Consider the following 26,944-nt stretch of genomic DNA (forward strand, 5'->3'; position numbering starts at 1 on the left):
TAAAGGCGTATCGTTTACCACCAGGCGCACGGCTTAATCGTCCCGTCACTTGGTATTATAAAAAAAATTACAGTGCCACTCAGAGCTTTAAATCGCAAGGATTTGAGGGGCTCTGCTACTTCGCTCGTCACCCGAGACATTAGTTGACACATTCCGAAGTAAAACTAGTTTAAAATTCAATTCTTAAAATACGTAAACTTGCCCAGAATAAGGCTGCCGGTGAACTAGCTTGGCATACAAACTGTGAGCGCTTAATGTATGCACTTTACACCCCGACTGCGCGCAACGCTGCATACATAAATCCACGTTATTACTTCTGACTCTGTTGCACAGGCAGTTAGTTGACGTAGCGGGTTCGATTCCTACACCACATTAGCTTTGTAATAGCCTATTGCTAAAGTTACATTCATTATAATCAAGCGTGTCTTCTAATTAGGTCGATTATGATCTTTCACTTTATTATATCCTGATTTTCCTCTTTCGATGAGTCAACACTTGCTATAATTATATTTATTAATATAATTATTGTACACTAAGGAAAATTCACCTTCAGTATACCGTAGCTGACGCTCTCCCAACCGAGCTAAAGAATGAACCTTACTAATTTTTCTATGTGCTTATAGCAGATCTTAGTTTTTGGTTTTTAACGACTATTTTGCCACCTGTGCGAAAGCTGTGAAAATACACTCAGCTAGGTAACGTCAGAAACGGTCATTGTTTTTATACATATAAGACTTGCCAATTTTATATATTGTAGTGCCCCATTAACACTGCGATTTTAAACCTCTGAGCAACTGTTACAGGTACGGGTACGGCCACAAATTTGCAACAGTGGTGCGTTTAGCAGGGCGTTCAAGACTAGACATACGTTTGCGTGGAACGTACACACAAACCTTGAACGCCTCGCCTGGAAGCGTAGCCGTGGTTATAGCGTAGTAAGAGGTACTATTTAATATTTAAACGAGGAATATAATCATAGTTAAAAATTTACTGCAAGTGTTCAGTTTGAAAGTTTGTCCAGTGGGCCTACTATGAGCTTATAAGCAGCCAGCCAAGTTCCATACAATTCACTTGCCATGGTAAAACTGAATTTCTTAAATTCGTATCATGACCTACACAAAGTTGAACGGGAATGGCGTGACAGGATGATGAGTTTTACTTTTTAAACGTTAATTAGTGTCTCTGCCTGGCTAGCTAACATCTAATTTTAGCGAGATGGAGTTGAAAACGAGAATAATTATTGATTATATACTTACTACGTTGTTTTGTAACAGCGGCACCTTTTGAATCATACTTTACAATTTGTCGTACGACAAAATTACATGTCATCTCTAGTCATTATCATTGAAATTAATAAGATGAGTTTGCAAATTTGATAACATAATTGGAACGTATCTTGTAATCGTTCTTGAGTGGAGACCACGACTTGGCAAACGTAGTGTGGGACGCCCTCCAGCCAGATGGAGTGACGATCTGCGGAAGATTGCTGGCAGGAAATGGATGCGTCAAGCCGAGAACAGGGCGAAATGGCGTGCATTAGGGGAGGCCTATGTCCAGCAGTGGACTGCAATAGGCTGATGATGATGATGATTGTAATCGTACATTTTTATTGATTGCAATAACGTATATTGAAATTGAAACCACTTTGTAATTTCATTGAGACTCCTCTGAGATAGTATTGCAATTACGATAGCTTTTTGTTATTCTGTTAAAATCTAGTTGCAATGGCAGTTGAGTCTCAACAGAGTGTCAGTGAAATGGCAGCGATGGCAATAATTCATTCAATCAAAAATAAAACTGCCATAGAAAAGACTGCATATTTTAAATTTTGTCTAGTTTAGTCTTCAATCAAATGTATTTTCTGTGTATCAAATAATTAGTAGACTGTTTACTTTTAGTAGCATACCAAACGTATAAAATCATGCCATTGATAATCTATGGCACACAATTGAGGTGTTTTAAAATAAGCCCCCGTAGCATGATTACGCATGATAGCCGCGACGCGCGCGATAAAATTGAAACAACCGCGCGCTATTGGCTGTCTCAATCAGATCTAATTTAGATCTGACCCAGGGCAGCCAATAGCGCGCACTAGACTTGCATTTTAATAGTTATAGGGCTAATAATATAAAAGTATAGTTATCCGGTTTTTTAAATTCAAATTTTCAATAAGGACTTCAAGAAATGACGTTTAGTGTACCAGTTTCAAAGCTACATAATACCATTTTTGGGCAATCAAGCGTTGTATAAGCTAAGCATTTAATATTGAAAATGCAAGGTGCCTCGAATTATGTGTCCAGGAATATATTTTAATTAAGGTTCCTTTTTCTTTGCAGTAGCTTCCTTTACAATATGTTTTATATTTTACAATACAATACGAATATTCTTTATTGCATACAGAGTCAAATACATAATGAAACCAAAAAAATTAAAAGACAGGTACAACAGGCGGCCTTATTGCTATATATAAATATCTTCCAGGCAACCTTCGGATTATAGGAAAAACTGTAAGATAGTAATTACTTGAAGGCGCAACAGAATACGTATTTAACACATATATTGCACATCCAAAAAAAAAAGAATAATAATGAAAATTGTCTAAAACAGATATCCAAAGTAATAGTAATAAGTAAATAAAATACTTACGTAAGTAAATATGAATAAAAAATACATATGATTACATAAATTTAAAGTAGAATTATATATAAAACATAATAATAATAATAACACACAAAATTTAAAATAGTTAAGAATAGGAAAAAAAATTAGAGTACAAGACAACAACGGCCTCCGTGGTGGAGTAGCTTGAACACCGGTTTTCATGGTGTCGCTATCTCTGAGGTCTCGGGTTCGATCCCCGGCCGGGTCAGTATAGAAAACTAACTTTTCTTTATTGTCTCGGATCTGGGTGTTGGTGGTCCCGTCGTTGTTTCCGATTTCCATAAAACAAGTGCTTTACTTACTTTGTGATCAGAGCAACGTATGTAATGTTGTCTAATATTTATTTATTTATTATTTTAATAAGCTTTGAGCAATCGATCGATTCAGGCAAAGAATTTCACAGTTTGATGCTTCTAACTTTGAATTTTGTTTAAGTTATAATCATTGACTTACAATTATATGGACGTCGGGTCCGCGCTAAAAAGTGTCCGAACTTATAGGGCGTTAAAATCGTATACAGAGCGTCATTCACGCTTTAGTCTTCGTTTGTTCGACTGACAGCGAAGCAAGCAAAATTAGACAGTACTGCGATGACATTACAATTTAAATTCAACGTTTTAGCTTTTTCATATTCCTTTACATGTCACTACGTTTAAATAGGTTGACTTGGGACATTTTTTTCGTGGTTTTTGTATTAGACCCGTCGTCAATTTATTTGTAAGTCAATGGTTATAATTAAATAATTTTACCTTTATCTTAATGAAATCTTTGGCACACGTTTTTGTTCTATAGTACATAACTATGTTTATTCCGCGTTAAGTAACAAGCAGCCAGAACGTTTACTAGAAAGTCTGTTAAAATACATTCATAAGCGCAATACAATTATACGAAAGTTTTAAGTAAAATAATTCCTTGTAAAAAGTTTCGAAACTCATTAGCAAGTAGTACATATGAGCTATCACGGTATGTCTATGTACACAGGCACATGTTCGGTACATAAAGTTACACAAAAATACCCGAGCGGCGCGGGCGGCGCCTCATAAAAGATACTAAGCAGTTTAGAGGGTAGACGTGAGGATGCATAACAACATTGCACAGATATAGGAATGCTGGATGTAACTGAACGTAAATGAGCGTGGTGAGTTTTGTGTACAATGAGCTAAGTCTATTTACTAATTTTGTAGAACCAATAATCAATAAGGGTGAGGCCAGACGAGCGTAATTTTGTGAGTTGTGTTTTTTGAGCTGCGCAGTTTGCGCTCGACCGAAATTCGGTTGGAGCGCCAGACGAAAGTATTTTATTCAGTTGCTTTATTAGGCAACCGTTAATGCCTCCTTTACCGCAGGCTGGCTGCACTATGGAGCCTGTTCGCATACGCCAAAAAAAGGTACTCAGAACTCTGCGAAGTCTAGACGTGCATAAAGCTAGCGGGCCATATGGAATTCCAGCAATAGTCCTGCGTAACTGTGCGCCTGAGTTGTCTCCTATTCACACGCCTGTATCGGCTCTTACTTGAGACTGGTGTAGTTCCCAAGTCGTGGAAGCTTGCAAATGTGCAACAAGTGCTTAAAAAAGGAAGGAGAGCTGACCCTGTCAACTATAGACCTATCTCAGTTAATTCCATACTCTGCAAGACTATGAAACGTGTACTTAACAACCGTCTCCTGTCGTACCTTATAGATAACGATCTCCTCAGTGATCGCCAGTAAGGGTTTCCGAAGAGGGCGATCTACTGGGGATCTTCTTGTGTACGCCTCTCACTTATGGAGCGAGGCTATAGAAGGGCATGGCGAAGCCATTGCAGTGTCTTTAGACATTTCTAAGGCCTTTGACAGGGTCTGGCACGCAAGCCTTTTAAGCAAGCATCCCTCTTATGGGCTTCCCACTGACCTTCCCAATTGGATTTCGGATTTCTTGATTCGACATTCGATTCGAGTGGTCTTAGAAGGCTTACTCTTCCTAACATCGGGCGATAGATACTACTGTCTGCAACCCTCTTTCTGCTGCATATAAACGATTGTGTTGATTCCAGGTACCTTTGGGTATGCTGATGACAGCACAGTTGTGGATAGGTACTTGACCAATGCAAGGGTCAGTGGAGAAGAAATCCAGTCTTATCGAGAGTCCATGGTTGGTCGTTTAAATTTGGCGTTTCTTTTCTCCACCAAACGGAGTTCCTTTCACCTGACTCCGACTTTCCGTGATATATCCATAACGATAGCCGACCGTCTTCACTTACTTGGAATGGACCTATCGTCCAATCTGAACTTCGGCAGATACATTGAATCCATGGCCAAAAATGCAGCCAAGAAGCTTGGCATCCTTTCCAAGGTAAGGCGTTACTTCACACCGGGACAGTTGCTTCAGCTGTTTCAAGCACAAGTCCGGTCGTGTATAGAGTACTGCTGCCACTTATGGGATGGCTCTGCTAAATACCAACTGGCCACCTTGGATTCAATAGACAAGCGTGCTAAGAGGCTTATAGGTGACTTGAAATTTAGCAGAAGCGAAGCTGCAAAGCCTTGAACACCGCCGTAGAGTTGCCAGCTTATCGATATTCTACTGGATCTATCAAGGAGAGTGTGCGATGGAATTGCATAATTTGATTCCGCCTTCCCCTTTCCATCATCGGGAGACTAGACGTGGGCGGTTCCACCCCAATGTTGTGGATATTCTCCAGATCCGCACGAAACGTTTCGCTTCCACATTTGTATGGCGAGCGGCTAGGGAGTGGAATTCCCTGCCTGCAGACTTGTTCCCCGAACACTATAACTTGGACCTTTTCAAGGCGAGATTGAATAGGCATTATTTAGGTGTGCATGCTACATCCTCGACCTCATCGTCAATTTTCTTCAGGTGACATGGAGGTCAAATGTGCACTTATTTTTTATATTAAAAAAATCCTCATCGGACCCATAAGTGGTTGTTTGCAAACGTGATTGTAGCTAACCACACTCATTTTCTTGTGAAAATCATTTGTCTATAACAAAAATATGACCGCCAGCGTCTGCACGCTAAAGGCATCCTTAAAATGTTTGGTAGGTCTCCTAATAGCATACAGTCCTCTACTTGCTATATATATATATGTACGTAGAAACCGTAATAGTTAAAATCTATTCATAATTAGAAAAAGGAACTGCATTTTCCAGGAACGCAAATTAAAGAAGATGACATTAACGACAGGATTCGAGTGAGATGCGTAGTTTCACTACAAAACATAATGTCCTTGGTATCACATCCAGTAAGTTTTAATTCCGTACTTCACACAGTATCGAATAAACAATAATTTAAATTTTATCTCTGTGTACACGGTTAAGAACGCCCGTTAGCGCTGTTCTAAAACTGGATCGCCCTGTAGCTGTGATATCTTCGCTAGTATGGCAGATCAAGCGATTAACTCACGTTTGCTTTTCATTTAACGGACTTATAGTCAACACTAATAAACTTTTGTATTACATACATGATGTGGCGCCATCTTTGGAGAACCGCCATCTTTGATTATGAGTGACATATGGCAATTTCCTCGAGAATTTTTACAATAAAATACTAAACATTAAATCTGAAGCCTTCAGTCAAAAGGCAGGCAGCTACTTCCACCAAAGAACCATCAACTTCATCGTCATCACGGAACACCGAGTATATAACCAGAAATACAGACGAAATAAGGGTCATCCGTCCCTGGGAACTTATCAGGCAAATGGGACTTATATCACTTTTAATCAACTCTGGTTTGCACTGAAATGACAAATTAGAAAGGTGAAATAGTACAGCGTCAAGAACTGACCTGTATGTACGTCTCCGTATATCCCAAAAATATTCTGTATTTATTGTAATAAAGATAATATCTCTAATTAATTACGGGGGGGCTGTTCCATTCGGTGGTGTGGGAAAAATAGCAAAACAGCGGAATCACATTTCATCGGTAATTAAATATGTAATTTTTCAATTTTCGTCTATTATAGCAAAGCTCAAGTTAAACTAGTCGTTTTGAAGTGAAACAATTGACGGCACCCGTCAATAGTTTTGAATTCGGGCTGTCCAATCGGATCGCAGTTGTCACCGCAATGTTATGGCTGAATAGTTTTCTAACAAATTACATGAGATTTCGTCTCTATTTCTGGATATATACTAGAAATCACGGAATAAGAAACTAGTGGAAATGGTATCAAGCGGCCATAGTATCCAAACCGGTGTCGCCACTCTCACACACTTGCAAACTAATCTTACATTACACTACTAAGATAATAATAATAATAACGCACACACGCAACATAGCCCCGCACTAGGGAAACCCTGTGTCGCGGGTGCCATGGACACACACATAGACAATCACAAATTATACCCAAATTCACGAGAGAAATAAATGTAGGCCATACAAATATTTCTCCCGGCCCGGGAATCGAACCTAGGACCTCTGCGTGGCAGTCCGGCATGGTAACCGTTCGGCCACGGAGGCAGTTTATAATAAATATACTCTTGATTGGATGTAATTATTAAACGAAATTAGACCTATAGTATAAATGCCTTTATTTGAAAAAAAATTAAACTTATTTAAATCCAGTAAGGGCTGCCAATCTCCATACTACCTACTACTAACTATGAAAAAGTTCAAAATTCTCTTTATTTGTTACATCAAGCGTCGGGACGAACAAGTCGCGCGCCTGATGGTAAGCGACAGATCAATTACAGTGCCACTCAGAGCTTTAAATTGCAAAGATCTGAGGAGCACTACTATTGCGCCCGTCACCCTGAGACATAAGTTGACAACTCCTATGTGCCTGTAATTTGTCCAGCACCCTTACCGGAACAAAGTAATGATGACATTACTGCTTGGCGGCAGAAATAGGTAATCTGGCAGTACTACCCTCCACGAACTCTTTCTTTTAGATGGCGCTGATGGATAGCCTCGAATAAGTAGTTTATAATATCATAAATAAATAATAAAGAAGTCAGTTTTTTTTCCATGCAATATTATTAAAATATTTATCATGTGCTAAAATTATTATCACAACTTCGAGAAATATGCGTGTCAATGTATTTTACGAACTAATTTATAAGTTAACGCTTCCTAATATGGGTAGATGGTGCAAATCCTCCAAAAAGAGAATAACCTGCATTATCCATAAAAATCTCGTGCAATAAGTGCCATCTAGTCGATTAGTTTGTTATCACTAGAAATTTGATTAGATTGGACAAATTGCATTTTGTCAATGTAAAGCAAATTTGTTACAAAAACAGCTATGTGGCACTCGTCGCGACATCTGGTGTGCCAATAGGTACTAAATACCCAACTACACCATGATCTCGATTACTTGTGGGATACTATTGTCACTCAAGTTTTTCCGACAAGCCACAATCACTGTATCCACACGTGAAACCATTTCTGGTTTTATTATTATTGTTGTAACCGCTTCTTGAATGTATAAAAAATCATTAGATCGTATAAACTTTAATTTTTTAATTTAACTGCCTCCGTGGCCGAACGGTTACCATGCCGGACTGCCACGCAGAGGTCCCAGGTTCGATTCCCGGGCCGGGAGAAATATTTGTATGGCCTACATTTATTTCTCTCGTGAGTTTGGGTGTAATTTGTGGTTGTCTATGTGTGTGTCCATGGCACCCGCGACACAGGGTTTCCCTAGTGCGGGGCTATGTTGAGTGTTGTGAGCGTTATTATTATTATTATTATTATTATTATTATAATTGATTTTCATAACAATCGAATTGTAATGTGCATCCTTAACAGTGAGAAACCACTGTAATGCAAAGTGAGTAAGTATTGTGTTATTGGCGGCTCTTTTTCTTCTAAAACATCAAACCACATCGAAATTTGTAATAAGTACGGAAATAAAACAAATTGTAATAAGTATGGAAATGTATTCGCCGTTTTTGCCCACGATTTTGGGCTGAAAAGGGTTAAAACCCGGCTTTGGTTAAAAACTTTGTTAAAACCCGAGCGAATCGATTGGGTAATAAACCACTGCCTATCTCTGGATCTGACATATCACGACACAACTACTCACTGTGTTGTGTATGGATTGTAGGGACTCTTGCTGAGCTTCTGACTTACCTCTTTCACTTTAGACACTGTTGACAATCTTAAATACCTCTGAATTTATATTACTTAGGATTTATTTGAACTTCGGTAGTTACATAGAATCTATGGCCAAAATATATATCTATGGGTACAGCGTTACTTCATACCGGAGCAGTTGCTTCATCTATACCAAGCACAAGTCCGGTCGTCATTGACTTACAATTATGGACGTCGGGTCCGCGCTAAAAAGTGTCCGCACTTGTAAGGCGTTAAAATCGTATACAGAGCGTCAAACTCCGCTTTAGTCTTCATTTGTTCGACTGACACCGCGATACTGCGATGACATTACAATTTAAATTTCGAATAGGTTGACTTGGGACATTTTTTTCGTGGTTTTTGTATTAGACCCGTCGTCCATTTATTTGTAAGTCAGTGCCGGTCGTGTATTGTTTGCAGCCACGTATGTGATGGTTCTGCTAAATACCAACTGGCCTTGGAGTTAGGTGAAAAGCATGCCAAGAGGCTTATAGGCGATTTAGAATTAATAGAAGTGAAGCTGCAGAGCCTTGAACACCGCCGTAATGTTGCCTGCTTATCGGTATACTACAGAATATATCACGGAGAGTGTGCAAGGGAATTGCAAGAATTAATTCCGCCTTCCCCTTTCCATCATCGGGGGACCAGATATAGGCTGGGGTTCCACTCGTATGTTGTAGATAGTCCAAAGATTCGCTCGAAGCATTTCGCTTCCACATTTATATGTCGAACGACATATGGAGTGGAATTCTCAGCCTGCAGACTTGTTCTCTGAACGGTTTATTTTAGTGTGCCCGCTCCATCGTCGACTTCATCGTCCCTTCCCATCAGGTGAGATGGAAGTCAATGCGTTCTTACTTTTTAATTAAAAAAAGTGACAATGCGTAGTCGACATTCTTCAAAACGGCTTTGATGACTTTAGACTAAGACTTTAGATTGCAGAAAACCGTTACGAGTGTTTGGAAAAATTAGAAATATCTTTCTTGACTCCACCAAATCGTAAGTTCCTTTGTTGGAATAAAAAATGAGTCTTCTATATTTAAGATAAATTTAAATGAACGTTTCAGTTAAAATCACGAATAAACCTATACAATTCAGTTATTTGAAAACGTCTTGTAATATCCGATATAGGAAACCACGACTCTATTGATTCCTTTCAATCTGATGATTTCTTGACAATCGTTATTCACGCCTTTCTTCTGACAAACGATTGATTAACAGACAATACTTTGATGGTTCCGTAAAGTATTATTTGTTTATAAATTGATCTGATTTTAAATTATGTAAATTAACCTCTAAACGTTCTGAATCAATATACATGATGCCAAATATTTTCGAGTATCACATGCGCCAAAAAAGTTACTTTATGCAATTATAAACTCGCTTAGTGCCTTTTGACTTTAATACAATAATTATCTTTGTATACAGGGTGTAATATTATTATATTAAAGCTTATTGATATCTCTTATAAAAAAATCTTTATATCCCACACATTTAATATGACATTCGTAGAGAGGCTTTAGTTTTCCTACTGTAGGAGATAACAATAAGAGATGACAAAACTGATATAAAGAAAGTAAGAAAGATAGTGAAACTATCTTTTAACTGACTCAAAATATAATGATATTGTCAATTATTTGGTCAAGTGTGAGTTGTCCACAAAAATGAATAAAATGTATAATTTTTTTAGTACTGATCGATTCAGTTTTATGTAGGGATCATTTCACTGTATGGGAGGACAAAAATCGGGACAGAAGAAGTTGGTTAAATTTAATAAAAAGTTTTTTCATACTTTGGACATCAGTTCAAATCTTATTCATATCTCTTAGATTTATCAAATAACCACCTGGGCACACTTAACGATTACACCCTGTATATCTTTGTATTAATAATTATAACAAACTAGTCATTGACTTACAAATAAATGGACGACGGGTCTAATACAAAAACCACGAAAAAAATGTCCCAAGTAAACCTATTTAAACGTAGTGACATGTCAAGTAATATGAAAAAGCTAAAACGTTGAATTTAAATTGTAATGTCATCGCAGTACTGTCTAATTTTGCTTTCTTCGCTGTCAGTCGAACAAACGAAGACTAAAGCGTGAATGACGCTCTGTATACGATTTTAACGCCCTATAAGTTCGGACACTTTTTAGCGCGGACCCGACGTCCATATAATTGTAAGTCAATGAAACTAGTGGTCTAATTTCATGAAAAACAAACGAATATCAAGGTAGTAAAACGTCATAATATTCATTATAATCAATATTATTATTATAATTTTACTACCTCTGTGGTCGAGTAACTTACACACCGGTTTTCATGGTATCGCCGTCCTTTGAGGTCCCGGGTTCGATCCCCAACTGGGTCAATATAGAAACTAAATTTTCTATATTGTCTCGGGTTTGGGTGTTTGTGGTACCGTCGTTGTTCCCGATTTCCATAACACAAGTGCTTTACTTACTTACTTTGGGGCCAAAGCAACGTATGTAATGTTGTCTAATATTTATTTATTTATTGATATTGTCCTTTTTAATACTAGTGTTGCATCGGTAAAGCGTGTTATTAGTAAATTGCCTATATTATTTATTTATTACTTTATTTCCACATCAATTGTACTTCTAATATCTGTACTTCTAATATATAATCTACGCGTCCACCGCTCTCCGTAGAGGCCATGACTCGGGACTATGCTCGGCTAGCTGCTCTAACAAATCTTAGTACAGCACGTGTATATGGTTATGCAAGGACAGCAACAACCACCGCATCCGCCGCAGCATCCACGACAGCATCCACCACAGCCTCCACACATTTTATATGCGTTTGAAAGAGTACAAAATCCAAAAAGAAATTAGTGGAAATAAAAATTCACTTTTTAAAATAGTATTTTAAGTACGTATTTGGTTTTTTTATAATCTTTTTAAAGTATATCACGCAAAGGATTTTATTGTATTTTATTTTATTGATTATATTACATACCTAGTTATAATTTAATGCTCAATAATCAACTTAATATATGCCTATAGGTGAGAACCTATAGTTGGTTGTCCATTAATATTTAAGTTTTTACTCTGTATGATAGCCGTTAGGCTTCCAATAAGTTAAAAAAAAAAATTGTGTATTATCGTTAAACCTTCTGTAAAACATCGTTTGTGAACCGCCAACCGGTACTATCTAAATTTTGACAACTTTATAGGATGAAGAAAAAAATGTTTGCGTCATTTGTACAGAGTTGTTTATAAAATAAAAATACATAGTGTACATACATACCTGTGTGATAAAAATATTTAAAAACTACGTATTTGTAAACCAGATGCTGTATAAAAAACGCAAACAATTGTTTTGTTCACACGTAAAGTTGTCAAAATTGAGATAGTACCGATTGCCAGTTCACAGACGATATTGAATTCGGAAAGGTGTTTTTTCTTCACCGTTTAACAGAGTTGATTTGTAAACAAAATTGGAAAATATTCAGTAGTGCCGGTACCCCGCTGAGCATCTTAACGTAAGGAACTCCAAACCACAATAACCCAAATAAAAGTGACCAATAACGGTTACCTAACAAAGATCTCGTGACCATCGCTAATCGTGACCAGGCTGCGCTGTTTCTTTAACAATCGGGGCTTAATTCAATTACAGCTGTTAAACCATCGATTTCGGAAACTGGATCATCTTTATTGACAAACAATACCTTGTAATACCGCACGCTAGAACTTTTCGCCTTTCGTAATATTGCTGATTCTATTTATACAGGGTTTTTTTAAAAATAACTGTAAAGGAAGCTGCAGTATATTAGCCACGTAATAAGGGGCAATGGATACCGGGTTCTTCAACTAATAATGCAGGGGAAAATCCAAGTGAAGCAGAAGGAAAACCTTGTGGTTGAAGAATGTGAGATACTGATTCCAACTTAGCACACGTTACCTCTGTCGTGCGGCAGCTTTTTTTAATAGCAGTAGAGCTTCTTGCGAAAGAGTTCATCTAGGAAAGTACTGCCACCTTACCTATGTTTGCCGCCAAGCAGTAATGTGAGCATTACTGTGTTCCGGTTTTGGAGGGTAAGGGTGCTGGTGAAATTATAGGCACAGAACAAAAAATGCCGTAGAAGTGATTAGTTAGCCTTACACGCGTGCCAACTATAAGTCTCTTAGGACCTATGGTATAAAATCGTAGAAAAATGCCTTATTGCTGTTTTGGAGTACAAACGTGATAGTCGCAAGAAAAATATTACACGTGATGGTATTTCATATCATCGGCAAGTCTTACTTTAATAAATTTTCAATTTTCTGTTTATCGAAATAGTTTTTTTGTTACAATAAACGAAAGTAAAGCTTGTAACCCTGCAATATGGTCACGTATTTTTGAAGAACTAAATAAATAACTCCAATTCATCGTGGTTCGGCAATTAACCGCTAGACAGCAGGACATTGATTGAAATTTCAATTTAATATCAAAACGTCGTAACTTGCAATAATAGGTAAAGTTTAATTTATATTAACAATACAGAATTTGTTATTTCTTTTTAAATTTGAAACTACGACCAATGAATATCAAGATTTTGTTTTCAAATTAAGAATCTGTGAGTTTTGGCGACATCGGTTCTGATAGTAATCGAGGCTTATGGCACTTCCATTGTTTTTTGTCTTCCGTGGGCACATATGGCTTGTCAACTTATGTCTCATGGTGACGGGTGCAATGGCAGTGTCCCTAAGATCTTTGCAATTTATAGCTTTGAGTGAAAAAACTTCAAAAATGAGAGTAGTCATGATCATCGCAGAAGTCGTGGAAGAATATTTTTTAAATATTAACAACTTTGCAGGATTATACTATACTAATATCATAAACAACAACTTTGTTCCACGACTTTTTTTACAAAACTTAATAATTGTACCAAAAACATACTTTTAAATTTGTGTCAGTCTATCTGACACTTGGTCGTCGTCGTCGTCAGATCTGTATTTGGTAGTACTTAACTTAGTAGGTAAGTTCAAACGCGCAAGCATCCTGTCCGACGAGTCCCACACTCATCCTGCGTCTTGCGCAGAGTTATCACCGTTTAGATCAGGCTTTCTTAGCCTTCTAATCTAGCCTTCTCAAAATTTCAAAGAACTCACGGACCCTTCCCGAAAAGATGAAGAAGAAGAAAGGCTCGCGGGATGCAATGACGCGCGTCTCCCTCGCTCGTCTCTCGTGTGCGAAATATCAAAAAGCTCACGCGCACAGGACCTATTTAACCACATATTGTATACCAATTTTTATATAATGCACTTCATGAGTTATTAAAAGTCATGGGACAAAGTTGTTATTTATAATGCTAGAAATATAGTCCTGCCCGGTTGTTAGTATTTTAAAAGTCACCCTGTATATTGAAATTTAGACTGAGCATCCACAATTTGCGTGAGTTTTCCTTGAAATGTGCTTTTTGGGTGAAATATTGGAGTTTGTAGGAGCCTCGTAGTTTTCTTTCTACCACCCAGTGCCGCCCATACCACGCGAATGGCAGGTACATTGACAAGTTTCAACAATTTCGTCGCTGAAAATATCTCCTAACACTTGACGAGCATTCCCGGAATAAAGGTACTCATGTATACAAGACAGGTAGTTAATACATGAATTTTTGTTGGTTCTGCTTCGAATAATTTTTCCCAGTCGAGAGTATCCCCACGGTTTATTAACAGATATGTAAACGAGGTGCCAATGCCATCTTCTTGTTCCCTGATGGACAACGATGAGTTTATAAGGTCCTCCATAAGATACTGATATTTTATCTTCGTCACTATCTCCATAGGTACCGAGTCTAGGTATGCTTTTCACGTTTTCATTGTCATCTTCAGGTCTCCCTCCAATTTCTGTTCCTTTGGAGTAATTTCTAAGTCTTATATGTCGCCATTTGACTCGCATACCGCTGTCTCCTCTGGTCCAGGACTTAGTGGTTAGTTGGTCTTGCCTGAAGTTGGTCCAGTTGGTCTAAATTTCTCTTGTTTTGCTCCCTATTAGACATTACTTCGGGGTCGATTATGTGATCTTGTCTTGCACGTCTCATTCTTGTAGTATTCATTCACTGGATAGGTGCCTAGCTTTTTACTTCTTCAATGTCTTCGTATGTTATAATGTGATAAAAATATAAATGTTTCTGTTGTGACATTACTTGAAGACGAGTCGAGTTCGAATAACTCCTGTCCGCTTCTGCTCTCTTTATCCACTCACGCGATACATGCAGCCGTAGACGCATACCACACCTAGAGGTGCCGGTGATGATTTTATACTGATTTATCGGATATCGAAGTTATAACAGGTAAAAGAACTAATATTAATTGCTATTTCGGTAACTACTCTAGCAAACCATAAAGTTTTTATTGCCTGGGTCTGTCATTTAAAAAAAATAAACCACTTCAAAAATAGGTCACGACAATTGTGTGTGTTATTGTTTGAGCTGGTGATTTCCGTGTTTATTTATTGAAAGCTTACCGTAAGTAGCGTTTTTTAAGTTTACCCAGAATATAAATGTTTATAAACTATACTTTAAGGAGTAATTTTATGGTAAACGTTAGAACCACTCAAACGGAATATTATCATATTTATCCAAGTACACCAAAAATTTCATTAGTGCTTTTTAAGTGCAGGAATTGCGGTGAATTACTGCATTTTATTTGAGATGTTTTTGTTGGTAATACGGAGGGTTTATTTAGCAATGCAGAATAATAATTTTTATTTATAAAAACTTGTATTTAAACTGAATGCTTTTCTAAATTGTGAAACCAAATAGCCGCCATTTTGCGGTAGGAGGAGCGCATCGCGTGAGCGGCTAAATACCCCTGCGAAAACCTTGTTTTTTTACTTATGTGTCTGTTTCCTTTACATGTAAATTTTAAAATAAATTAATTATAAATGTTTTAATTTATTTTTAATTTAAATAAAATATTTAATGTTAAGTTTACAATCTTTGGCTTTGATATTAAGACTTAAAATCCTTACAGTGTATGACTAATACAAAGATCAAACAAATACCAGCAAAAATTACTTTCTACAAACAAAAGCTGATTCAAGTTCAGCGGAATCGAAGGAATTTTTCTTTGTGTTTGTTCGATATTTTTGTATCGATAATAATAACAAACTAGTTCAGTGTTTTCAAGAAAAATATGAATATCATGGTATTAAACATCATGATATCCAATAAAATAAATATCTTTAGAGTGTACTTAAATGCATCGCGTGTCTCAAGACTCGCTTAATCCATTAGATAATACGCTAGAGTCAATAAAGTCCTTTTGAACAACGGGCATAACAGCTCCATATGGTCCAAACTCATTAGCGACATCTATTGGCACTCGCTGATTTTTCTCGAGTCGAGATCGTCCTCGTCGCGGTAGCGCAGACCGCAATCTTTCCCAAAACCACGGATCGCTCGTCTCTAAATACGTGTTGGTCCGGAGATAGTTCCTCAGCTCAGGGTCCAATTGCTCCTCCTTCACAACATCATCCAACACCACAACGATCAACCTCGCCCGACCCTCATGCAGCATACTCGCATGTGCCATGCGGAACTCCAACATCCCCCACAAGGACTTCACAAACTTTCTGGACAGAACTATTAACGTACGCCGCGATACTTCTATCGACACCGAAATTTGCTTCGGAATCCACTCACCAATAATCCAATTTCGCATATGAACGCACGCTTTATAGTTTTCCTTTTCTAACATCGGCAGTAACTTATTCAAGACATAGTCTTCATCTTCGTGGGAGAAAGAGATAAAAATGTCAAACGGACGGTTCTCGTCCAACAGCTCTTCTTTCAAACAGAATAGACACAAACCTCTAGTATATAGGAAGTTCTTAATGGCTACTCCGTATCGTAAATATACAGATATAGCTAAGATGGTCAAGACTACGACAGCGAGTAAGATTGGGAGTAAGATATTGACAAATGCTAATTGCGGCTGTTCTTCAATAACACAGAACGCAGAGGCAGTAAAATTACTTATTAAAGTTCCGTCTTCTTTGCAGACGAGTTTGTTGTAGTCATCCACCTGAAAGAAAACACGGTCGCAGATTTCAAATATTTTCATTAGCATATTAATAAAATATGAATATGTCGTAAATTATGAATATGATGCATAAATTTGGGTAAGCATCTCACATTTTTATTATTTATGACACAACACACTATTTGTTAATTGTGTGTATTTGATTGCGTACATAGAAATGTCAGTGTGTGGGTTTGTTTGGTGCGCCCGTGACGCACTCCATGGGCTCCGCGTAATACCAGGGCCGTGGCTGTTCTCAGCCACGGCATATGCTGAGTGGTGCCCATTCAGTATCTGAATTTTAGTTTTAATTTATTTTTGTTTATTTTGTAAGTACAATTTAAAATTAATGGCACTGAATAAAAGTTTCTTTCTTTTTGTCTTTCTATTACTCACAGTCGTGTAGGTTACCATCAAGCGCACGCTTTTTCGTCCCATCACTTATGTTTTCATTTACAAGTATTTTAATGAATCTAAGTATGTAGTAAGAAACTACCCTGCAGTAAAGTGGGCTTTAAATTTGTAACTGAGTGCTTTTGAAACATTTTTTATTGGCCTGGAATCTCGAGTTGTTACCAGACAGTATTATACAAATCTTGATCCGATTAGATTAAAAAAACTGCAATATATAGACACTTGTGAATTCGTTATCTATATTAAACTAATACAATGTCACAGCTTCCATAATTTAAACTACGACATTGTAGAAAATAATTACCTGCTCCTTATTGTCATTTAAGATAATAAGAAAAGCCTGGTTCTGACAGTTGCACATGAAGCTGTTACCAGCTAGCTTGATGCGTCTCCCTTTTGATGAAAACAGCGCGGTTGCTGTCATGTTGTCGATGTAAGAGATGCGATTGAAACTTAAGTCTAAGAACTGAAATCAAACAATTAGTAAGTTAATAAAAACAAGAACTCCATAGAAGTCTCACAGGACTTGATATTGCGTAGGGTGTTCCACTTATCCAAAAAATGCGTCAAAGAGTTGGATTTTGAAACTAATAGCACGGTGAGATAAATTTTGACTGCAGTATTTATGAAACATAGTAGTGTCTCGAATTTTACGTATTCTTTGAATTCGGGTGCATTAGCTTAAGATCTCACTTATATCTCATTGTAAAATTGAACCCGTGTACCTATGTTGTGTACGTGGTATTTACTAGACGAGAAGAAGACAATGTATAATTATCTTCATAAAGCGAAACTAATAAGAATATTGAATTTGAGAAACTCCTGATACGAAACAATGACTCTCTCTTTCTCTCGTGGAGACCAATGCAATGAGCCTAAACACGATAGTTCTAGAGTAAGTGGTTGAAAAGTTAGGTAGTTAATATATTATTGGAACGTCATCAGATTTCCATTGTGTACCAAATTTTAGATCAATGGAACAACTGAAAGTAAAATAAATTGGTATTCATCGTTAAACTAACTGAGAAAAGAGCTGACGATATTTAAACAACTGAACCGATGTTCATCAAACATAGCTAAGAGCCATCGTGATTAAATCAGCCTTCAAATAGAAAAAGCTGTTTGAGATCAGTCATCTGTTCGGGAGATGATGCCACAGTGGGCATACTGATAGACACAGGGAAAGTTTCAAACGTACAACTCCCATTTTCTTTGTGTCTAGGGTTTTACGAGTTTATAAGACTACCAGTGTTGATTGCGTTCTATTTGTTTCGACTCATTAGATTCTCTATTTTTACCTTTAAGATCATCAAAAACATCATTGTGTTGTGTTATTTAATAACGCACACACTCTATATTTATGAAAGATCTTTTAATAATCGATAGTAAATAACAACTATCCATTCACATTATTAGGGTTCTAACATGCAATTAATTGATTGATATATATATCAGCAAATAATTATCAATTGGAAAAAACGAATTGATAAAATACAAACCTTTAGTTTGTCGGGTATGCCGTTGGCGGTGAATTCCTTGATACGATTTCCCTGTAGATGTAATTCACGTAGACTTAATTCGCGTGGCTGATCCATAATTCTGTTCTGTGCACGAAAATAATATTGGAAATTAAAGACATACTTGTGAAATACAATAATTTGTCAGAGTAGTAGACTATAACCAAATTGATTTCATTCGTAAAGAATCATGAATAATACAAGCAGCGTGGCCAACTACAGGGCGAAATACCGAGTAAAGAGCTCACTCACCGAAGTGTTCAGCAAACCTAGGAAGTTGCTGAGATTCCTATAGGAGCTTGGGTGGTACAATAAGGACCCTGCACCCACCACACGCAAAATAGGCGCCCGGACGTTGAGTTGCGAATACAAACCCGTCACACCATACCATACCACTCCATAATATACCATTCCATACCATAAAAATAGAAGCAGCAAGGAAGTGAAGTAACAAGCCATACACGCTCTGCAGGATATGCGGTTTCGTAAGGAAGATATATTATGCTACAGTTACATAGCTGGTTGGGACTTTTTGGTACATCACCATGCTTTAGAATTTCATGTACCTAAGACTAAGAAGTTAAGAACCTAAGTGGGTCTAACGGTTTAATACGGATAGTACCTGTAGTAATTTGTTGTAATCAGCATGCTCAAACGACACCCGTTCAATGGCGTTGTGATTTAAACGAAGCTCTAGTTGGCTGCTGTTGAATCTCGGCAATCCTGTGAACTATCAGAAGGATATTGTGCAAGTAGATTAATGACAGATGAAATCCTTAAAAAGACCTAGTAAAAGGTATCTGGTACAAAAGGACCTATACGAAAGCTAAGTAAAACTCTCCACCAATCCATGACCCTATTAACAATATCACAAACCAAAATTAGCTCAAGGTCGTTTATACACTTTAAAGACGTAGTAATGATGATGCCCGTACTTATAGACATTGATATGGGTAAATAGATACGAATAAAGAAGGCTAATTAATTATTTGCTGTTTCGTATTACATGAAATTTTGTAATCCTAGCGTAGTCAACTGAGAGTAGGTGCGGCGATGTATTCATATTTAAAGCAGTCAGTGGAATACAACTTTGGAACTATCTTTAACACTGAACGAAATACGTCTGTAAAATGACGTATGCTTATCTTGTCCAAAGGGTCACCAATGTTGAGATCCAAAGGGGCATCAAAGGGGAAAAATGGTGGAAATACTCGGAACTGTAAAAGAAAGGAAGTTATAATTTTGGCCACGTAATGAGGAGACAATAGATATCGAATTCCTTGACTAATAATGCAAAGGAAGATCCAAGGAAAAGTAGTCGTGGCAGAACGGAAACCTCGCGGTTAAAGAATCTGAGAGACTGGTTTAACCTTAGCACACGTTCCGTCTTTCGTGCGATAGCAAAAAAAATGAGCAGAGCCATGGTGGTCGCCAACCTTCGTAGGAAACGGCACACTAAAATAAGAAAGTAAAATGATACTTACATCTAATGCGTTGATTTTGCAATATGACAAGTCAAGAAGTACAAGTGATACACTTTGTAAGTTTTGAAAACACATGCTAGTGGTTGCAGTATGGGTCGCCACTAGTCTTTTTAAATTAGGCATCCATAATTCCCAAGGGTCATCACTTGATGGTTGTGCTGAAATAACAACTAGATTAAAAAAAAAAACACTACATTTAAGTGAAACAGGTAGATTTAGGACCGTATATAAAGTTGGCTGCATCTCATAACAGGACGGAGGAAAGACTCAAAGGCTGGCAATTTCCTTGCATTGCATTGGCATTGATATAGAAATGAGTGCGTTTTAGAATTTTTTGGGATTCCAGTGTTGATAACAGTATACATTTTAAATTTACCTATACTAAGCCTTAAAAGTTAACCATAATCTAGTATATTTTAAGAGTCTGATACTTATGGCGCTAATGTACTTCTTCTAGTTTATGTGTGTGAAAAAGTATCATGTTACTTTATTGTGTTCAACAATAAAATCTCTTTCTATCGGTTGAATCCTGGTTAATTGCTTATTATAACCCATTATCGCCGTCCAGATTCCAGAACTACAATCTGTAGTATGGAAATTAGCAGTCCTCTCGAGTTATCGGTGCTTATTATGATAAAAGCTCACCTGTGCAGAGGTCCAACCTTGGGTTATTGGATAAAGTGGCGTTCGTGAGAAGCCGTACATGTAGCATCATCTTATTAATGTGAAAAGCGTTCCATAAATCATTGTCCGAGAAATCTATGTCTGCTACTAGCGGAAAATTTTTGTTTCTGAAATAAATTTTGTTTTTGCTAAAGCCCTTTTACCCTTGGTAATATAAGGTCTGATCATAAGTAACAATGGTTTTATCGTCATAAAAATAATACAAACTACATTGAAGGAATTATGTACGGACAATGGCACACCAGAGGATGTTAATACTTGACCAAATGAAAAGACGCGTGATGCGAATGAAGCTTCATACTGGATACTTGTCTTTTAATTTTGTCGAATATTACTTATTTGACAGTAATTGTTTCAGACGGATGTCGGACGGAGATCGAGAGTAGCCCCCCAGACTACACATTTTTGTTTGAAAATCGCCTCTAGTGCAACGGAACAAGAGAATCGGTTCTATTCCACGGTTCTAGCGGCAGGGCTTTATTTCAGAATTTATTTTTTTACAGACGAAATTAAAACAATTTGAAAAATGTATATCGTGTACTTTAAGTGTTCTATTTAATTCAGTTGATATTAAAAAAAATCATTGGTATATGTCAAGAACCTATTGAATACTACGGTTTTCTTGTAAAATTTCGAGGTAAGATTGTGTTTTTTTTTCCTATCATGAAAATTTTTAGGTATCCTGTTTTCAAACCATATAATAATCAGTGTCTATCCTCAATGGAAAAGCTCTAACACGTCTTGGGTCAACGCGTGATAGGTGATGGAGTTATGTTACAGAGTTACCATTATGGTATATTTGACAAAGTAAACCTTACATGACAATTCGTTCTATAGTGGATTTATGAATCTTGATGCTTTCCAAGTAGAATGCGTTGGTGACAGAAATTTCAATACCATGCACGTTCTTTGGCAGGTTAGTGATCTCCAATTTACGAAGACTGGTAGCGTTGGTTAACTGAAATTTTCAGAAGAATGAAGTTAGTCTACAAAATAAATAAACGTCTAAGATTTAACCGAAAACTTTTGCAAGAATAGTTTCACGATTTTCAATTGCAAGGTGAGTTCCGGTATAAAGAACTATACGAGGTCCGAGGATTAGCCATAGACCGCAAATAACAACTTTTAATCAGTTGTATCTTTCACACTGAAGGGAGCCATAGAAATTGGATCAATATAGAAAATATGAGGAAAAGATATAAAGCAGACGTGATGACTATTGAAACATGATTAAAACAAACCACTCGAAAAGCAGTGTCGATAGACGGAGCTTCTAACACCAGTTCAGTTAGATTAAGACAGGTGGAAAGCCAGCCTTCGCTCTTCTGCACGTTCAAGCTGTGTACAGCCCAGTTAATGAGAGCTAGGTACCGGAGATGGCTGCAGCCACCGAGATCGCTGTTTGATATACCACTCTCCAGGGTCATCTGTAATTATATGAAGTTTCTTATGAAAAGAAAAATGTTTCCTCAAATCTACTAATGTTACTACTTGAATTATTAGCTGCAGGTTCCCCAAGGCTATTCGTTGTAACGTTATACTAGATAAGCTAGAAAGCATTGTATATTTTTATGCAAGTTTGTTTACTTATCCGTGTTCAACAACATTTATACTTCCATTTGATAATAAAGGTCTATTGATCAATGGTTTTATGACCTTGAACTGGCAGCCAATGTCGTTGACTATTGCCTAAAATAATCTTCTAAGTATGAAACGTGTACAAGTACTGGATATTTTTAGTAGTTTATCTAATAATATTGGAAGAACTAAACAACAAACATATTCTAAAGCTTACAATTTCCAGTACAGAGTTATTTGGTAATGTTGGAAATTCGGCACCGATTAAATGAAACTCTTTTATTGTCGAAACGTAGTTGGCAACGTCGTCGGACACTCGAGGTTGTATCAGGGTGTGTTCTGAGTACCTGAAAAAGGACTTTAAGGGTTAGATTATCTGTGTATTTCCAATTTTGGGCATTAATGTTATACTTATTAATACCCGACAGAAAAACCGAGGAGTTTGAATCCCTTGAGTCTCTGTCTGCGGCGTTGTAACTCTCAAATCAATAGACTGATCTCAAAGCAGTTATTCTACTATTGTGTTTCGGCTCATTGTATTTCGACGAATAGTTGGCTTACTGATGGTGAATTTGAATTAAAGGTCTATATTAACTAAAAGAAATGTAACAGATTGCAGCAGCATCACTATCAGCAAAGGTTTCTTAAGCGTTTTCTAGTCATGGATCCCTCTCAATATTTCGAAAAACCCTCAGACCCTTTCCGAAATCATGAAGAAGAAGGAAGGCTCGCGGGCTGCATTGACACGCGTCTCCTTCGCTCATCGCTCAGGTGCGAAAATTCAAAAAGGTCACGCGTATAGTACCACAACATATTGTATCCCAATTTTTATACTAATGCATTTGTTATGGTAGGTAGGCTTGCCATGAACCTCCAGCGTTCATTACACGGACCCCTTAGGGATCCATGCACTACAGATTAAGAAACCCTGCTATAAGCGATAGTAGCATTTGAGATACCTACTGCTATATATTGGTGGAGCAGAATAGGTCGCATGTCGCTTTGCGACAACGTTCATTACCTATACATACGAACAGATAGAAAGTGGAACTCTACTGGTCTTTGTATTTCCCTAATAGTACAACCTGGATCTTTAAGGTCGGAATTCAGCTTCAGCTGTACTAAGCATGTCGTCTTGTATGGAGTGCTGCTACCGCTTATGGGATGGTTCTGCTAAATACCAACTGGCCACCTTGGAATCAATAGACAAGCGTGCCAAGAGACTTATAAGTGACTCGGAATTAGTAGAGGCGAAGCTGCAGAGCCTTGAACACCGCCGTAAAGTTGCCTGCTTATCGATGTTCTACAGGATATATCACGGTGAGTGTGCGATGGAATTGCATAATTTGATTCCGCTTTCCCCTTTCCATCATCGGGGGACTAGACGTGGGCGGGGATTCCACCCCTACGTTGCATTCCCTATCTACGGATTTATCCCCGAACGCCTAACTTGGACTGTTTCAAGGCAAAAGTGAATAGGCATTATTTAGGTGTGCATGCTACATCGTCGACCTCATCATCACTTTCCATCAGGTGAGATGGAGGTCAAATGCGCACTTACTTTTTATTAAAAAAAAGGAATGCATACGAATCTTTTTGTAATACTTGGACCATCCTCGTCCATTATCATCTTTTCTTCTGGTTAGTGTGGTATGCACTTTAAAAGGCGCACTCAAGTAGTAATTACTTGGAATTCGTGATATGAATCCAGAAAATGCACGTATAATGTAGAAAAGTTAGTTATAGAAAGGTGGTAAGATTTTTGAATTTTATGCGGGCATGACCAGCCCGATGAACGGTAGCCGGCCCTGTACTGTGTCATTCTCCATCCGACAACCGTCCGAAACAATTACTGTCAAATAAAGTAGTCGACCAAATGAAAATACGCATGATGCGAATGAAGCTTCATACTTGACATTGTCTTTTAATTATACGGAAGTCGGACGGAAAAAGAGAGTTGACCCCGTGCGCGATGGCATTCAATCGAAGGCAAGGCGCGAACAATGCACAAACACCTATGAACGATGCCACACTGGCGCTATGATTTCAACGACCGAATGCCACACGACACGGACAATGTGGTATCGCATGTGGTAACACCATTTATTTACATTATAACACTTGCATTATAACGTAGCAAATCGTTTTTTTGTTTTGAGTTTCTTCTTAGTTTATTTGTCACCTAAGTAAGTTAAAAAGTATATAAGAAGTTGAAACCTGTTCCAGTGCCGTTTGTATCCGATATTTAATGTTCATTTACATGTAATATATATACTCGTGTGCTCATCGAAATAATAAATTAATTTTAAGCAAGTCCTACAAATTTAAAATGTAATTCTTGTGAAGTATGACAATTGTCAGCAGCGGATATCCATATATGAAGATGGAACCTGAAAAGCATCATGTAGCAGCATCCTTTTCATTGGCACAAGAGTCCACATTTCCGAAACTGTTAACTGTTAAACTTTTAATTGTAAACGTGCTTATGAATAAATGTCTTATTATAATTACGCATCGCAACACCCCTCCCCGCTTCGTCTCCTGTCCCCTTGTCATTTATATGTATGCACATCAAGCGGCACCGTTGCAGGCGTCTCAACGCCAACGCAAGTAATCATATGTGTCAACGGACAAAGCACGTAAAAATTATTGTTACCTTAATTCAAGACCAATGATCTTAAGTCCATCGAAGAAAAGAGCTTGCAATGGAGGAGATATGGAAAGTTCTGACAGCGCAAATTTAGGTAAATTGTCTACGTCAACATTGAGACTCTTCAACATTCTTTCGTACGTTTCGTGTGGATAAATGCAATGTTTGAAGGTCACTTTCTGTAATAAAATCGACAAACACGGAGTTCATTGATGGAAAGGTGTTGCTGGCTAGGGGACTTAAAGATACTTCGGGCAAACAAGAGCGTAACGGCCAATTATAACAAAAATTTGTAGTTGGGTCAAATTTCGAGGTGATCTGCCTGAGCAAAGTTTTGTTATAAGTGGTCTTAGAGTTAACACCGCTTATGTGATTTCGGTGTAATTATTCAGCATCAGAATAAAAATGTGGTGTAAAATATAGTACTTAAACTGAAAGGTTTTTCTTTAAATTTAGAATTTTACAGAATTCAGATGTATATTTACAAACAACAACATCATCATCATCGTCATCTGCCGGTGTTCATAGAATTTTTGTCCTACAGAAACGTGCTGTTAGAGCCGTTCGCATTACCATATATGAGGTTTAAAACTATAGTGAAATAAAAACTTTATACAGCTTCTGCGTACTGTAGCCTGCGACGTAGCTCAGGTCGCGTAGCGAGAGGTACTTTATAAATATAAACTGGGATTATCTTCATACCTAGATATTTATTGTGTTTTTCACATATTCACTTATGGAGGCTACTTCTAGATATGCCAAGACGTTCTTCTTTTTTCTATCCTATTTTTTTAATATATTCTAAACACAAATCTATATTCATTCAGCCAGTACTTCTACTCATAGAGTAGAGCTTAGACTACAGTACTTAGATGACAAAAATCCGTGGTAGTGCCCCTCTCTATTATCTCTTGCAGACAGTCTCGATCTAAGATGTTTAAATTAAATATTGTAATGATAAATGTATTCAAATGTTTATTTACAAAGAGCAACCCCTAGAGTTTCGTGCTCATTCTTCTCAGGGGAATCTGCCTTACGACTGAGCAGTAGACTTTAATAAATATAACTATTTTAAATAAGGAAATGCAAAGCTGTTCTAAAGAGACATTATCGTGGTTTGTAGTATAATACACATAGTACATAATTAAGTGTAAACTTGTAATCTAGAATTAGTCAATTTAGTGGTCTGTAAGTTAATTTAAGTGTGGAGCCTGTTAGCTCATCGCTGGGTGGTTACAAAAAAGAGACACTTTTTAACCGACTTCAAAAAAGTACGTTCTCAATTCGAGTGTATGGTTTTTTTTTGTATGTATGTTACGCGATAACTCAGGCATTTGTGAACAGATTTTGATGATTTTTTTTTTGTTGGAAGAGGGTACCTCGGTTGTAGTCCCACTTAAATTTGAAGAATATATTCCACCTCTAAGGGTGGCAAACTAGGGGATGAATCCGGTTTCGCGCACTTTCCGACAACCGATTTCAATAAAAGGTTTAATGTAATGTGCTTATCTATTAAATAAAGATTACACATTGACTTTGGTCTTTTTCTTATGATACCCGCGATATGATAAGCGACACGCCTGTCCATAACAGTTGTAATGCGCTGAGAGCTTTAAATCGCAAAGATCTGAGGGGCACTGCCACTGCGCCCGTCCCCCTACATAAGTTGACAAGTCCCATGTGCCTGTAATTTCACCAGCACCCCTGTACTTACCGGCAACTTTGTGAGTTTTTCAAAGTAAGGAAATTTGATTTCTTCTAAACTACTGAATTTCTCGTACGCTTTACTCTTACATGAGTACGTGGTACTATTTTGCTCAATCATCGTTAAGGCACCCTCTTGTTCTGAAAAA

At 37.5% G+C, this 26,944-nt stretch overlaps 1 protein-coding gene across 1 annotated transcript; it reads right to left on the minus strand.

Moving 5' to 3' along the window:
• Positions 1-15,954: 15,954 nt before the first annotated feature.
• On the minus strand, positions 15,955-25,292 carry LOC113228378 (toll-like receptor Tollo). The gene is made up of 10 exons (XM_026461654.1): positions 25,098-25,292; positions 22,659-22,788; positions 22,105-22,290; positions 21,682-21,821; positions 20,825-20,970; positions 20,180-20,337; positions 19,318-19,425; positions 18,678-18,782; positions 17,483-17,644; positions 15,955-16,767 (listed from the first exon to the last, which is right to left on the minus strand). Exons 1-10 carry the CDS (start codon positions 25,220-25,222, stop codon positions 15,955-15,957), a joined length of 2,073 nt encoding a protein of 690 aa, XP_026317439.1. The 5' UTR covers positions 25,223-25,292.
• Positions 25,293-26,944: the final 1,652 nt, after the last annotated feature.

This window comes from Hyposmocoma kahamanoa, unplaced genomic scaffold (assembly GCF_003589595.1).
Source record: "Hyposmocoma kahamanoa isolate Upper Pololo Valley unplaced genomic scaffold, ASM358959v1 230, whole genome shotgun sequence".
NCBI classification, from domain to species: domain Eukaryota; kingdom Metazoa; phylum Arthropoda; class Insecta; order Lepidoptera; family Cosmopterigidae; genus Hyposmocoma; species Hyposmocoma kahamanoa.

Bases quoted from the DNA above. Each gene is read 5' to 3' on its own strand.
- LOC113228378 (XM_026461654.1), bottom strand. From the start codon at position 25,222: ATGTTGAAGAGTCTCAATGTTGACGTAGACAATTTACCTAAATTTGCG. The intron at 22,789-25,097 runs GTAACAATAATT...GTCCTTTTTCAG, and splicing joins ATCATTGGTCTTGAATTAAG to GTACTCAGAACACACCCTGA. The intron at 18,783-19,317 runs GTACTATCCGTA...TTTCGTGCACAG, and splicing joins ATTACAACAAATTACTACAG to AACAGAATTATGGATCAGCC.